Source organism: Gobius niger, assembly GCF_951799975.1.
Source record: "Gobius niger genome assembly, chromosome: 2".
Taxonomy (NCBI): domain Eukaryota; kingdom Metazoa; phylum Chordata; class Actinopteri; order Gobiiformes; family Gobiidae; genus Gobius; species Gobius niger.
In genome coordinates, this window is record NC_136853.1 from 237,427 (window position 1) to 253,477 (window position 16,051).

The 16,051-nt window shown below is 48.9% G+C and overlaps 1 protein-coding gene across 1 annotated transcript in view; it reads right to left on the reverse strand.

Moving 5' to 3' along the window:
* LOC306959955 (scavenger receptor cysteine-rich type 1 protein M130-like) overlaps positions 1–15,833 on the reverse strand; it is a gene marked incomplete at its 3' end in the record, with an annotated part of 41,691 nt that extends 25,858 nt beyond the window's left edge. Inside the window, exons 1-2 of the mRNA XM_079552213.1 lie at positions 15,441–15,833; positions 7,513–7,727 (exon numbers count right to left, since the gene is read on the reverse strand). Of these exons, the coding sequence (XP_079408339.1) occupies positions 7,513–7,727; positions 15,441–15,660 (435 nt within the window). The 5' untranslated portion in view covers positions 15,661–15,833. The remainder of the gene's footprint in view (positions 1–7,512; positions 7,728–15,440) is intronic.
* Between the last annotated feature and the right edge of the window lie 218 nt (positions 15,834–16,051).

The window sequence follows — 16,051 nt, forward strand, 5'->3', positions numbered from 1 at the left end:
CTACAGACCCATGTTCACCAGTATCAGTGACAGAGAGTATCTACAGACCCATGTTCTCCTGTATCAGTGACAGAGAGTATCTACAGACTCACCTGTATCAGTGACAGAGAGTATCTACAGACCCATGTTCTCCTGTATCAGTGACAGAGAGTATCTACAGGCCCATGTTCACCTGTATCAGTGACAGAGAGTATCTACAGGCCCATGTTCACCTGTATCAGTGACAGAGAGTATCTACAGACCCATGTTCTCCTGTATCAGTGACAGAGAGTATCTACAGACTCACCAGTATCAGTGACAGAGAGTATCTACAGACCCATGTTCTCCTGTATCAGTGACAGAGAGTATCTACAGACTCACCTGTATCAGTGACAGAGAGTATCTACAGGCCCATGTTCTCCTGTATCAGTGACAGAGAGTATCTACAGACTCACCTGTATCAGTGACAGAGAGTATCTACAGGCCCATGTTCACCTGTATCAGTGACAGAGAGTATCTACAGACCCATGTTCACCTGTATCAGTGACAGAGAGTATCTACAGACCCATGTTCACCTGTATCAGTGACAGAGAGTATCTACAGACCCATGTTCTCCTGTATCAGTGACAGAGAGTATCTACAGGCCCATGTTCACCTGTATCAGTGACAGAGAGTATCTACAGGCCCATGTTCACCTGTATCAGTGACAGAGAGTATCTACAGACTCACCTGTATCAGTGACAGAGAGTATCTACAGACCCATGTTCACCTGTATCAGTGACAGAGAGTATCTACAGGCCCATGTTCACCTGTATCAGTGACAGAGAGTATCTACAGACCCATGTTCTCCTGTATCAGTGACAGAGAGTATCTACAGACCCATGTTCACCTGTATCAGTGACAGAGAGTATCTACAGACCCATGTTCTCCTGTATCAGTGACAGAGAGTATCTACAGACTCATGTTCACCTGTATCAGTGACAGAGAGTATCTACAGACCCATGTTCTCCTGTATCAGTGACAGAGAGTATCTACAGACCCATGTTCACCTGTATCAGTGACAGAGAGTATCTACAGACTCACCTGTATCAGTGACAGAGAGTATCTACAGACCCATGTTCACCTGTATCAGTGACAGAGAGTATCTACAGGCCCATGTTCACCTGTATCAGTGACAGAGAGTATCTACAGGCCCATGTTCTCCTGTATCAGTGACAGAGAGTATCTACAGGCCCATGTTCACCTGTATCAGTGACAGAGAGTATCTACAGGCCCATGTTCACCTGTATCAGTGACAGAGAGTATCTACAGACTCACCTGTATCAGTGACAGAGAGTATCTACAGACCCATGTTCACCAGTATCAGTGACAGAGAGTATCTACAGACTCACCTGTATCAGTGACAGAGAGTATCTACAGGCCCATGTTCTCCTGTATCAGTGACAGAGAGTATCTACAGACCCATGTTCACCAGTATCAGTGACAGAGAGTATCTACAGACCCATGTTCTCCTGTATCAGTGACAGAGAGTATCTACAGACTCACCTGTATCAGTGACAGAGAGTATCTACAGACCCATGTTCTCCTGTATCAGTGACAGAGAGTATCTACAGGCCCATGTTCACCTGTATCAGTGACAGAGAGTATCTACAGGCCCATGTTCACCTGTATCAGTGACAGAGAGTATCTACAGACCCATGTTCTCCTGTATCAGTGACAGAGAGTATCTACAGACTCACCAGTATCAGTGACAGAGAGTATCTACAGACCCATGTTCTCCTGTATCAGTGACAGAGAGTATCTACAGACTCACCTGTATCAGTGACAGAGAGTATCTACAGGCCCATGTTCTCCTGTATCAGTGACAGAGAGTATCTACAGACTCACCTGTATCAGTGACAGAGAGTATCTACAGACCCATGTTCTCCTGTATCAGTGACAGAGAGTATCTACAGACCCATGTTCTCCTGTATCAGTGACAGAGAGTATCTACAGACCCATGTTCTCCTGTATCAGTGACAGAGAGTATCTACAGACCCATGTTCTCCTGTATCAGTGACAGAGAGTATCTACAGGCCCATGTTCACCTGTATCAGTGACAGAGAGTATCTACAGGCCCATGTTCTCCTGTATCAGTGACAGAGAGTATCTACAGACCCATGTTCACCTGTATCAGTGACAGAGAGTATCTACAGGCCCATGTTCTCCTGTATCAGTGACAGAGAGTATCAACAGACTCACCTGTATCAGTGACAGAGAGTATCTACAGGCCCATGTTCACCTGTATCAGTGACAGAGAGTATCTACAGGCCCATGTTCACCTGTATCAGTGACAGAGAGTATCTACAGACCCATGTTCTCCTGTATCAGTGACAGAGAGTATCTACAGACCCATGTTCTCCTGTATCAGTGACAGAGAGTATCTACAGACCCATGTTCTCCTGTATCAGTGACAGAGAGTATCTACAGGCCCATGTTCACCTGTATCAGTGACAGAGAGTATCTACTGACCCATGTTCACCTGTATCAGTGACAGAGAGTATCTACAGACCCATGTTCACCTGTATCAGTGACAGAGAGTATCTACAGACCCATGTTCACCTGTATCAGTGACAGAGAGTATCTACAGACCCATGTTCACCTGTATCAGTGACAGAGAGTATCTACAGGCCCATGTTCACCTGTATCAGTGACAGAGAGTATCTACAGACCCATGTTCTCCTGTATCAGTGACAGAGAGTATCTACAGGCCCATGTTCACATGTATCAGTGACAGAGAGTATCTACAGACTCACCTGTATCAGTGACAGAGAGTATCTACAGGCCCATGTTCTCCTGTATCAGTGACAGAGAGTATCTACAGACCCATGTTCACCTGTATCAGTGACAGAGAGTATCTACAGGCCCATGTTCTCCTGTATCAGTGACAGAGAGTATCTACAGACCCATGTTCTCCTGTATCAGTGACAGAGAGTATCTACAGGCCCATGTTCTCCTGTATCAGTGACAGAGAGTATCTACAGACCCATGTTCACCTGTATCAGTGACAGAGAGTATCTACAGGCCCATGTTCTCCTGTATCAGTGACAGAGAGTATCTACAGACCCATGTTCTCCTGTATCAGTGACAGAGAGTATCTACAGGCCCATGTTCTCCTGTATCAGTGACAGAGAGTATCTACAGACTCACCTGTATCAGTGACAGAGAGTATCTACAGGCCCATGTTCACCTGTATCAGTGACAGAGAGTATCTACAGACCCATGTTCACCTGTATCAGTGACAGAGAGTATCTACAGACTCACCTGTATCAGTGACAGAGAGTATCTACAGGCCCAAGTTCTCCTGTATCAGTGACAGAGAGTATCTACAGGCCCATGTTCACCTGTATCAGTGACAGAGAGTATCTACAGACCCATGTTCACCTGTATCAGTGACAGAGAGTATCTACAGACTCACCTGTATCAGTGACAGAGAGTATCTACAGACTCACCTGTATCAGTGACAGAGAGTATCTACAGGCCCATGTTCTCCTGTATCAGTGACAGAGAGTATCTACAGACTCACCTGTATCAGTGACAGAGAGTATCTACAGGCCCATGTTCACCTGTATCAGTGACAGAGAGTATCTACAGACTCATGTTCTCCTGTATCAGTGACAGAGAGTATCTACAGGCCCATGTTCACCTGTATCAGTGACAGAGAGTATCTATAGGCCCATGTTCTCCTGTATCAGTGACAGAGAGTATCTACAGGCCCATGTTCTCCTGTATCAGTGACAGAGAGTATCTACAGACCCATGTTCACCTGTATCAGTGACAGAGAGTATCTACAGACCCATGTTCATCTGTATCAGTGACAGAGAGTATCTACAGACTCACCTGTATCAGTGACAGAGAGTATCTACAGGCCCATGTTCTCCTGTATCAGTGACAGAGAGTATCTACAGACCCATGTTCACCTGTATCAGTGACAGAGAGTATCTACAGACCCATGTTCACCTGTATCAGTGACAGAGAGTATCTACAGACCCATGTTCACCTGTATCAGTGACAGAGAGTATCTACAGACCCATGTTCACCTGTATCAGTGACAGAGAGTATCTACAGGCCCATGTTCACCTGTATCAGTGACAGAGAGTATCTACAGACCCATGTTCACCTGTATCAGTGACAGAGAGTATCTACAGACCCATGTTCACCTGTATCAGTGACAGAGAGTATCTACAGGCCCATGTTCACCTGTATCAGTGACAGAGAGTATCTACAGACCCATGTTCACCTGTATCAGTGACAGAGAGTATCTACAGACCCATGTTCACCTGTATCAGTGACAGAGAGTATCTACAGGCCCATGTTCACCTGTATCAGTGACAGAGAGTATCTACAGGCCCATGTTCACCTGTATCAGTGACAGAGAGTATCTACAGGCCCATGTTCACCTGTATCAGTGACAGAGAGTATCTACAGACTCACCTGTATCAGTGACAGAGAGTATCTACAGACCCATGTTCTCCTGTATCAGTGACAGAGAGTATCTACAGGCCCATGTTCTCCTGTATCAGTGACAGAGAGTATCTACAGGCCCATGTTCACCTGTATCAGTGACAGAGAGTATCTACAGACTCACCTGTATCAGTGACAGAGAGTATCTACAGACCCATGTTCACCTGTATCAGTGACAGAGAGTATCTACAGACCCATGTTCACCTGTATCAGTGACAGAGAGTATCTACAGGCCCATGTTCTCCTGTATCAGTGACAGAGAGTATCTACAGACTCACCTGTATCAGTGACAGAGAGTATCTACAGACTCACCTGTATCAGTGACAGAGAGTATCTACAGGCCCATGTTCACCTGTATCAGTGACAGAGAGTATCTACAGACTCACCTGTATCAGTGACAGAGAGTATCTACAGGCCCATGTTCTCCTGTATCAGTGACAGAGAGTATCTACAGACCCATGTTCACCTGTATCAGTGACAGAGAGTATCTACAGACTCACCTGTATCAGTGACAGAGAGTATCTACAGACCCATGTTCACCTGTATCAGTGACAGAGAGTATCTACAGACCCATGTTCTCCTGTATCAGTGACAGAGAGTATCTACAGACCCATGTTCACCTGTATCAGTGACAGAGAGTATCTACAGACTCACCTGTATCAGTGACAGAGAGTATCTACAGACTCACCTGTATCAGTGACAGAGAGTATCTACAGACTCATGTTCACCTGTATCAGTGACAGAGAGTATCTACAGGCCCATGTTCACCTGTATCAGTGACAGAGAGTATCTACAGGCCCATGTTCACCTGTATCAGTGACAGAGAGTATCTACAGACCCATGTTCTCCTGTATCAGTGACAGAGAGTATCTACAGACCCATGTTCTCCTGTATCAGTGACAGAGAGTATCTACAGACCCATGTTCTCCTGTATCAGTGACAGAGAGTATCTACAGACCCATGTTCTCCTGTATCAGTGACAGAGAGTATCTACAGACTCACCTGTATCAGTGACAGAGAGTATCTACAGACCCATGTTCACCTGTATCAGTGACAGAGAGTATCTACAGGCCCATGTTCTCCTGTATCAGTGACAGAGAGTATCTACAGACCCATGTTCACCTGTATCAGTGACAGAGAGTATCTACAGGCCCATGTTCACCTGTATCAGTGACAGAGAGTATCTACAGACTCACCTGTATCAGTGACAGAGAGTATCTACAGACTCACCTGTATCAGTGACAGAGAGTATCTACAGACTCACCTGTATCAGTGACAGAGAGTATCTACAGGCCCATGTTCACCTGTATCAGTGACAGAGAGTATCTACAGACCCATGTTCTCCTGTATCAGTGACAGAGAGTATCTACAGACCCATGTTCACCTGTATCAGTGACAGAGAGTATCTACAGGCCCATGTTCTCCTGTATCAGTGACAGAGAGTATCTACAGACCCATGTTCACCTGTATCAGTGACAGAGAGTATCTACAGGCCCATGTTCACCTGTATCAGTGACAGAGAGTATCTACAGACTCACCTGTATCAGAGACAGAGAGTATCTACAGGCCCATGTTCACCTGTATCAGTGACAGAGAGTATCTACAGACCCATGTTCACCTGTATCAGTGACAGAGAGTATCTACAGGCCCATGTTCTCCTGTATCAGTGACAGAGAGTATCTACAGACCCATGTTCACCAGTATCAGTGACAGAGAGTATCTACAGGCCCATGTTCACCTGTATCAGTGACAGAGAGTATCTACAGACTCACCTGTATCAGTGACAGAGAGTATCTACAGACCCATGTTCACCTGTATCAGTGACAGAGAGTATCTACAGACCCATGTTCACCTGTATCAGTGACAGAGAGTATCTACAGACCCATGTTCACCTGTATCAGTGACAGAGAGTATCTACAGACCCATGTTCACCTGTATCAGTGACAGAGAGTATCTACAGGCCCATGTTCACCTGTATCAGTGACAGAGAGTATCTACAGACTCACCTGTATCAGTGACAGAGAGTATCTACAGACCCATGTTCACCTGTATCAGTGACAGAGAGTATCTACAGACCCATGTTCTCCTGTATCAGTGACAGAGAGTATCTACAGACTCATGTTCACCTGTATCAGTGACAGAGAGTATCTACAGACCCATGTTCTCCTGTATCAGTGACAGAGAGTATCTACAGGCCCATGTTCACCTGTATCAGTGACAGAGAGTATCTACAGACTCACCTGTATCAGAGACAGAGAGTATCTACAGGCCCATGTTCACCTGTATCAGTGACAGAGAGTATCTACAGGCCCATGTTCTCCTGTATCAGTGACAGAGAGTATCTACAGGCCCATGTTCACCTGTATCAGTGACAGAGAGTATCTACAGGCCCATGTTCACCTGTATCAGTGACAGAGAGTATCTACAGACTCACCTGTATCAGTGACAGAGAGTATCTACAGACCCATGTTCACCAGTATCAGTGACAGAGAGTATCTACAGACTCACCTGTATCAGTGACAGAGAGTATCTACAGGCCCATGTTCTCCTGTATCAGTGACAGAGAGTATCTACAGACCCATGTTCACCAGTATCAGTGACAGAGAGTATCTACAGACTCACCTGTATCAGTGACAGAGAGTATCTACAGGCCCATGTTCACCTGTATCAGTGACAGAGAGTATCTACAGACCCATGTTCACCTGTATCAGTGACAGAGAGTATCTACAGACTCACCTGTATCAGTGACAGAGAGTATCTACAGACCCATGTTCACCTGTATCAGTGACAGAGAGTATCTATAGACCCATGTTCTCCTGTACAGAGAGTATCTAGTTCTGCACGCTCTGTGTCCTCCTCTAGGGGGCACCACCACATTCAATGAACCGACACTGAGCAGAGATTCTGAGCCGCTCTGGAGAAGAAGAGATTCAGGATTTAAAGTGCAGTACCTGAACACACCACTTGGAGGAGATTTGAAGTACTTTTGTATTTATGGAAGAGGCAGCCTCTCAGAGCAGCGTTCTTCACACAGGGAGTGTGGACGTGCCACACTTTAATAAAGCCAGACAACCCGTCTCTCTTCTCTGTAGAAACAGCAGAGCCACAGTCCAGGTCCCGACACACCACGTCCGCCGCCTCCAGGTCCCAGAGGTCAGAGGTCACCACTTGTCTCCACTCTCCTCTGAGCTGCGCCTCCACCATCCCCTCACAGCGACTGGCCCCTCCCACCAGCCTCAGCGGCTCTGCACACAAGACACAGGTGAGCTCCGCCCCCATCTACAGGCCCCGCCCCTGGCCCCGCCCCTTACAGGCCCCGGCCCTTTACCTTTGCAGGTGAGGCTGAGAGTGGGGCAGGTCTCTGGGCCGGTCCTGGTCCGGGGACAGTCCATCAGCTTAGACTCGTGGCCCTCACAGTGGAACGTCTGCCCCAGAGGAGAGAGCGCCCCCTGGAGGAGAGGAGCCCCACAGCCCAGCTCCCTGCACAGCACCTCTGCCCCGCGACGGTCCAAGGCCCCCTCACAGACCCCGGCCCAGGACTGGGCCATGGACTGGTCCTGGATCTGCAGAGATCCTGAACACGGGCTCCGCCCCCCGACCAGCTGCACCGAGTCTGTGTATGAAGATGAGATCACAGTCTGAGATACTCTGCAGGAAGTCTCTCCTTCATGTAGAAAAGGTCAGTAAAGTGTCCTGGAGTTTCAGTGTCTCTGATGTGGGTCAGTGCAGAGCGTCACCGTCAGTGTTTCTTAAACACGTGGCTGGAATTAAGGAAACGTAAATAATAAGCTCCAATTTGCTTTTCTAACAGTGAAATCTGAGCCTTGAAATTGAAAAGTGATAAGTCGTCGTCCTTTGAGACTTTCGCAGGTGAGTTTGAACACTTTTCTATTCCTAAACTTCTGTTCCATGATTCTGTTCAGATCAGGTTTAGCTCCATTAATCCTGCAGTCTCACATAAATAATAGATTTACAGCGGGGCTCTCATTCTTTTTTCTCTTAACAATACTAGCCAAGTTCACCTCCATCATGGAAAACACCTCCCACCAACTGCACGGGACTGTAGAGGAGCTGAGCAGCTCTTTCAGTGGCAGACTGAGACACCCTCAGTGCAAGAAGAAGCAGGTCCTTCATCCCCACTGCTGTTCAACCCACGACCCCCAAGTTTATCAATCCAAATCCAAGTGGGTTTGCCAGGCTTCACTTAGCTTTAGAGAACCTGCTCCCACCAACACTAGTGAACGGTTCAGATATCACATTCCTGCAGACCACCTGTGCTGAGGAGAAGCTCGGCTTATAGCTGACTGTAGAACCTGTAACCAGCCTGCACATTTACATCATTTTCCTTTATAAATCCTTTATAAATCATTGATAAGAAATGTCAGTTAAATATATCATATAGGAGACAAACACAGTTTTATGTTTTATGAAATTATTCATATCATAATAAATTGTTTATTATGATATTTATGAAAAGTGTGCAAGAATTATTTAAACTAAATTAGGCATGTGCATAAATTTAGGCACAAAAAGGGAAAAAAATAACTCAATGTTTTGTGCATCCTCTTTTACAGAAAATAACAGTCTCTAAATGCTTTCTAAGCTACCCTTGAGAGTCTGTGTATGGAGGTCAAGGGTCACTGAGGCTACCAAACCAATTTTGAGTTCTAATAATTTGTGCTAAAGGTGTTGAATCAATAAAATGATAAGGGTGCTTAAATGTATGCACATGCCTACTTGCATACTGCATATTTAATTTAACATTTTCACCCCCCTGTATCTTTAACGACACCTGCTTTTCCATACCGGTGCCTTAACGTTACTTTTTTCGATGCCCATGGCTGTGTCCGAATGTCCACACTATTCCCTATATAGTGCACTATATAGTGCTCACGCCATTTTGTAGGGGTGTCCGAATGTCCAGAGAGAAAAAAGTAGTGCACTCGAAATTTCCCACAATGCATCTCAAAAAGTAGTGAGCATCGATGGTCACTAAACGGGTCAATATAGACCACAATGCATTGCGAGAGTGGGAGAAGAGCCTGACAGAGACAGGTCTGTGAACTAAACACGACTGAAGTAAATCAGCTGTTTCAGTCGTGTGTTGCGTTTTCTCATGAATAAACGACCAAAATATAACCGGTTACGGTGAAAAGATGCTAACGCTAGCTCCTAACCTTTAGCTTGAGCTAAATGACCGACAGCGTCCTCTCAAATAATCCAAGCCATTCACGTAAAATCCATGTGAAGTAAAAGCGTATCTGACTCGTATTAATCCATAAATATTCCACTGTCTCTGAGTCTGGTTGGTCTTTATCGCAGAAATACATTATTCCCGGAGTTTCGCGAACTTTTAGCAGATGTAGTGACTCAATCTGCTGGTGTTCGGACACCGGGCTGTGACCTACTTTCGGGTCTCTGAGCTCACGCTGGGGAGACTTTTTTTTTCTTTTTTTTTCTTTCTTTTTTGTGATGATAGTAACGCCTGTAAAAATGACAAAACAGTCGTTCTGTTTCATAAAATAAACGTTTGTAACAATAAATAAATTCAGATTAAAAAACAAAACAAAAACATATCTGCAGCTGCAGCGCGCGTGACGTCCCGCAGCGCGGAGAAAGTAGTGTCTTGTGTCCGAATCGCCAACAGAGTCAGTGACTATATAGTCGACTATATAGTGCGGGCCTGTGTAGTGAATGAGGGGTTAGGGACTAGGGTGAACATTTGGATACAGCTTATGTCAGTTTAATTCATTTAAAATAACATGGCGCCATGACGATATTAAATGTATCGTTCAGGGAGTCCTAAAACAGCACAACACACGCTGCAGCTGTGTCACATGTAACATTTAAGCAGTTTAAGCAGCAAAATAAAGAGAGACGGGACATGATTAACCTCCTGAGCTGCAGGGACAGATCCACATCAGGACTGTTTTCTTTCAGTGAAACCTTTCTGAACACGAGCTGTGCTTTACGATAACAAAGCTAAAGTTTCACACGTCAAACACCTGCTACACAGTGAGAGCGCTCACTCTGTCACGATTAATTTACCTAAACTGTACCAATGTCTAACACAGAGTGTGCACTCACTTTTCCACAAACAATCTTTAATTCCCCGTCACAATAAAGAGTAAGTAACAGCCTCTGCTGGTCTGGGGCTAAAGGTACAAATGTCTCCGTGTTGTGCTCCTCTCTTTGTCCAAGAGCTTTAGTTTCTTTTTCAGTCCTGGTTTAGTCCTGGGTTTACAACTGGTTTAGTTTCAACCCCGTGAACTGCTACCTTAACGTGGTGGGGTTGTTTGAGTGCCCGAATGATCCGAGGAGCTATGTTGTCTGGGGCTTTATGCCCCTGGTAGGGTCTCCCACGGCAAACAGGTCCGAGGTGACGGGTCAGACGAAGAGCAGTTCAAAAGACTTCTATGGACGTACAATATTCAAGGACCGTGACGTCGCCCGGCATGGCGCAGCCGGGGCCCCACCCTGGAGCCAGACCTGGGGTTGGGGCCCGAACACGAGCGTCTGGTGGCCGGGCCTCTGCCCACGGGGCCCGGCCGGGCACAGCCCGAAGGGACGACGTGGGCCCGCCCTCCTGTGGACCCACCACCCGCAGAGGGATCCGTAGGGGTCGGGTGCTTAGAGGACTGGGTGGCAGTCAGAGGCAGGTGCCTCGATGACCTGGTCCACGTGCACAGCTTCTGGCGTTCGGGACATGGAACGTCACCTCGCTGGGGGGGAGGAGCCTGAGCTTGTGCGGGAGGTGGAGAGATACCGGCTAGATATAGTCGGGCTCACCTCCACGCACAGCTTGGGTTCCGGATCCCAACTCCTGGAGAGAGGCTGGACTCTCCATGTTTCTGGAGTTGCCCGCGGGGAGAGGCGGCGGGCTGGGGTGGGTTTGCTCATATCCCCCCAGCTCAGCCGCCACGTGTTGGAGTTCACCCCGGTGGACGAGAGGGTCGCGTCCCTACGCCTTCGGGTCGGGGACAGGTCTCTCACCATTGTCTCGGCCTACGGGCCCAACATCGGTGCAGAGTACCCGGCCTTCTTGGAGTCCCTGGGAGGGATACTAGATAGTGCTCCGACTGGGGACTCCATTGTTCTGCTGGGGGACTTCAACGCCCATGTGGGTAACGACAGTGAGACCTGGGAGGGGGTGATTGGGAAGAACGGCCTCCCCGATCTGAACCCGAGTGGTGTTCTGTTATTGGACTTCTGTGCTAGTCACGGTTTGTCCATAACGAACACCATGTTCCAGCACAAGGGTGTCCATAAGTGCACGTGGCACCAGGACACCCTCGGCAGGAGGTCGATGATCGACTTTGTAGTTGTGTCGTCTGACCTCCGGCCGCGTGTCTCGGACACTCGGGTGAAGAGAGGGGCGGAGCTGTCAACCGATCACCACCTGGTGGTGAGCTGGATCCACTGGCAGGGGAGGAAGCCGGTCAGACCTGGCAGGCCCAAGCGTGTTGTGAGGGTCTGCTGGGAACGACTGGCGGATCCCTCTGTCAGTGGGGTCTTCAACTCCCACCTCCGGAAGAGCTTCACCCAGATTCCGGGGGAGGCGGGGGACATGGAGTCAGAGTGGACTCTGTTCTCCTCCTCCATTGTCGATGCGGCTGCTCGTAGTTGTGGCCGTAAGGTCTCTGGTGCCTGTCGCGGCGGCAATCCCCGAACCCGGTGGTGGCGCCCGGAAGTAAGGGATGCCGTCAAGCTGAAGAAGGAGTCCTACCTGGCCTTGTTGGCTTGTGGGACTCCTGAGGCAGCTGAGAGGTACCGGCAGGCCAAGCGTGCTGCGGCTCGGGCGGTCGCAGAGGCAAAAACCCGGGTCTGGGAGGAGTTCGGGGAGGCCATGGAGGAAGACTATCGGTCGGCCTCGAAGAGATTCTGGTAAACCATCCGGCGCCTCAGGAGGGGGAAGCGGTGCTTCACCAACACTGTTTACAGTGCGGGTGGGGGGCTGCTGACCTCGACTGGGGATGTCGTCGGGCGGTGGAAGGAGTACTTCGAGGACCTCCTCAATCCCGTCGTCACGTCTTCCGATGAGGAAGCAGAGGCTGGGGACTCGGAGGTGGGCTCGCCCATCACCGGGGCTGAAGTCACCGAGGTGGTGAGAAAGCTCCTTGGTGGCAAGGCTCCGGGGGTGGATGAGATTCGCCCTGAGTACCTTAAGTCTCTGGATGTTGTAGGACTGTCTTGGCTGACACGTCTCTGCAACATCGCGTGGCGGTCGGGGACAGTGCCCCTGGATTGGCAGACCGGGGTGGTGGTCCCTCTCTTTAAGAAGGGGGATCGGAGGGTGTGTTCCAATTACAGAGGAATCACCCTCCTTAGCCTCCCCGGTAAGGTCTACTCCAGGGTGCTGGAGAGGAGGATCCGGCCGATGGTTGAACCTCGGATCCAGGAGGAACAATGCGGTTTTCGTCCTGGTCGTGGCACACTGGACCAGCTCTACACCCTTCATCGGGTACTTGAGGGTTCGTGGGAGTTCGCCCAACCAGTCCACATGTGTTTTGTGGATCTGGAGAAAGCGTTCGACCGCGTCCCTCGTGGTGCCCTGTGGGGGGTGCACCGGGAGTATGGGGTCCGGGGCCCTCGTGGTGCCCTGTGGGGGGTGCTCCGGGAGTATGGGGTCCGGGGCCCTCGTGGTGCCCTGTGGGGGGTGCTCCGGGAGTATGGGGTCCGGGGCCCTCGTGGTGCCCTGTGGGGGGTGCTCCGGGAGTATGGGGTCCGGGGCCCTCGTGGTGCCCTGTGGGGGGTGCTCCGGGAGTATGGGGTCCGGGGCCCTCTGCTAAGGGCTGTCCGTTCCCTGTATGAGCAGCAGGAGCTTGGTTGATTGCCGGCAGTAAGTCAGACCTGTTCCCGGTGCGTGTTGGTCTCCTCAGGGCTGCCCTTTGTCACCGGTTCTGTTCATTACTTTTATGGACAGAGTTTCTCGGCGCAGCCAGGGGCCCGAGGGTGTCCGGTTTGGGAGCCTCAGAGTCTCATCTCTGCTGTTTGCGGACGATGTTGTTCTGATGGCTTCAACGAACCAGGACCTCCAGCTAACCTGGGGCGGTTTGCAGCGTGTGTTGCGGCCGGGATGAGGATCAGCACCTCCACATCCGAGGCCATGGTTCTCCTTCCCCTCTTCAGGTCGGTGGGGAGTCCTTACCTCAAGTGGAGGAGTTCAAGTATCTCAGGTCTTGTTCTCAGTGAGGGACGGATGGAGCGTGAGATGGACAGACGGGTCGGTGCGGCGTCAGCAGTGATGCGGTCGCTGTATCGGTCTGTCGTGGTGAAGAGGGAGCTGAGTCGGAGGGCAAAGCTCTCGATTTACCGATCGATCTACGTTCCCACCCTCACCTACGGTCATGAGATTTGGGTCATGACCGAAAGGACAAGATCGCGAATACAAGCGGCCGAAATGAGTTTCCTTCGCAGGGTGGCTGGGGGTGAGGAGCTCAGTTACCCGGGAGGAGCTCGGAGTAGAGTCGCTGCTCCTTCACGTCGAAAGGAGCAGCTGAGGTGGCTCGGGCATCTGTTCCGGATACCTCCTGGTCGCTGGAGGAGGTGTGTGTGGATCGGGAAGTTTGGCCATCTCTGCTGAGACTGCTGCCCCCGCGAGCCGGCCCCGGATAAAGCGGAAGAAAATGGATGGATGGATAGTTTAAGTCCTGGTTTAGTCCTGCGTTTAGAACTGGTTTAGTTTAAGTCCTGGTTTAGTCCTGGGTTAGTCCTGGCTCAGACCCGGCTCTGCCGTCTCTAATATTTACAAAGGTTTTAGTAAGTTAGAGCTTTGCTTCACTTTAAGGAATCAGCTGCATTTGTGCGGCTCATTATCTGCTCACACTCATTTCACTGCGGGTCATCCACCGACTGGAGCTTTGCAGTCACTACCAAGTAGGTACCGTTTAATGGCACCCATATCTATTAATAACCGATTAAACACCTAAAAAACTAAATTAAAACGAGACATTCATTATTGTCTTTCAAAATGACACAGTGAAACGACTGTGGAGACAAAGCCTGATGTGGATCAGTCCAGACCTCATGGTCATGTGACTAAACTGACCAATGGGCAGGAGCCACAATATGGCAATATGACAATCTGGTTCCCCAGAGTGTTGAGGCCTTTAAAAAAGGCCTAAAAACACATTTATTTTTAAAGGCCTTTTCAGACTAATTTGTTTGTTTGCTGTGTTGTTTTTACTATGTGAATGTTCTTTTTGTTTTTATCAGATTTTATTATTCTGTTGTAGCACTTTGAGGTTTCGCTGAAATGTAAAGTGCAATATAAATAAAATTTATTATTATTATTATTATTATTATTATTATTCACTATAATCAGAGTCAGGCTGCTTTAAAATGATCACTCCAAATAGAATTTAAAAGTACTGACCCAAACAGCTACTCGAGTACAAGCATTTAAGCACTTGGTGAAATACTTGAGCAACTGTTGGAGTAAAGTCTGTTTATGTTTCAGTTTCATGTTAATGGGACAAAACAAACAAAAAAATATGTAACATTCTTTATTTCAAACGAATAATCCATAAAACTTTAGCCAAAGGAAAGTAATGTTAGTTACAAAAAGATTAAGATTAAGTTAGATTTTTAAATGTGCAGTACCTGAACACACCACCAGGAGGCGATTGGAACTACCTATGCCACCATAGACGACACAGTCTCTCACATCAGCCTTCTTCTTCACACAGTCAACGAAGACGCGCCACCTTTTACTCCTGTCAGACCGGTCTCTCGCTTCTGCAGAAACAGCAGAGCCACAGTCCAGGCTCCGACACACCACGTCCGCCGCCTCCAGGTCCCAGTGGTTAGAGGTCACCACTGGTCTCCACTCTCCTCTGAGCTGCGCCTCCAGCGTTCCCTCACAGCGACTGGCCCCTCCCACCAGCCTCAGCGGCTCTGGACACAAACACAGGTGAGCCCCGCCCCTTACAGACCCTGCCTCTGGCCCCGCCCCTTACCTGCACAGGTGAGGTTGAGAGTGGGGCAGGTCTCTGGGCCGGTCCTGGTCCGGTTACAGTCCATCAGCTTAGACTCGTTGCCCTCACAGTGGAACGTCTGCCCCAGAGGAGAGAGCGCCCCCTGGAGGAGAGGAGCCCCACAGCCCAGCTCCCTGCACAGCACCTCTGCCCCGCGATGGCCCAAGGCCCCCTCACAGACCCCGGCCCAGGACTGGGCCATGGACTGGGCCCGGATCTGCAGAGATCCTGAACACAGGTTCCGCCCCCCGACCAGCCGCACCGACTCTGTGTATGAAGATGAGATCACAGTCTGAGATACTCTGAAGAAAGTCTCTCCTTTATGTAGAAAAGGTCAGTAATGTTTCCTAGAGTTTCAGTGTCTCTGATGTGGGTCAGTGCAGAGCGTCACCGCAGAAACAACAAAGTCAAACGCACAAATGAAAACTATTACTTTCAGTTTCTTTACTTTTTAGACCATGCTCTATAGTGACTTTGCCACAGAGAGTTTGCAAGGAAAGGGTTCAGATGTTGCAAAGTAATAATATGTTTATACGGTGAGAACCATATGTTCACATACACTTCATAAAAAGACACAATTGCATTGTTTTTCA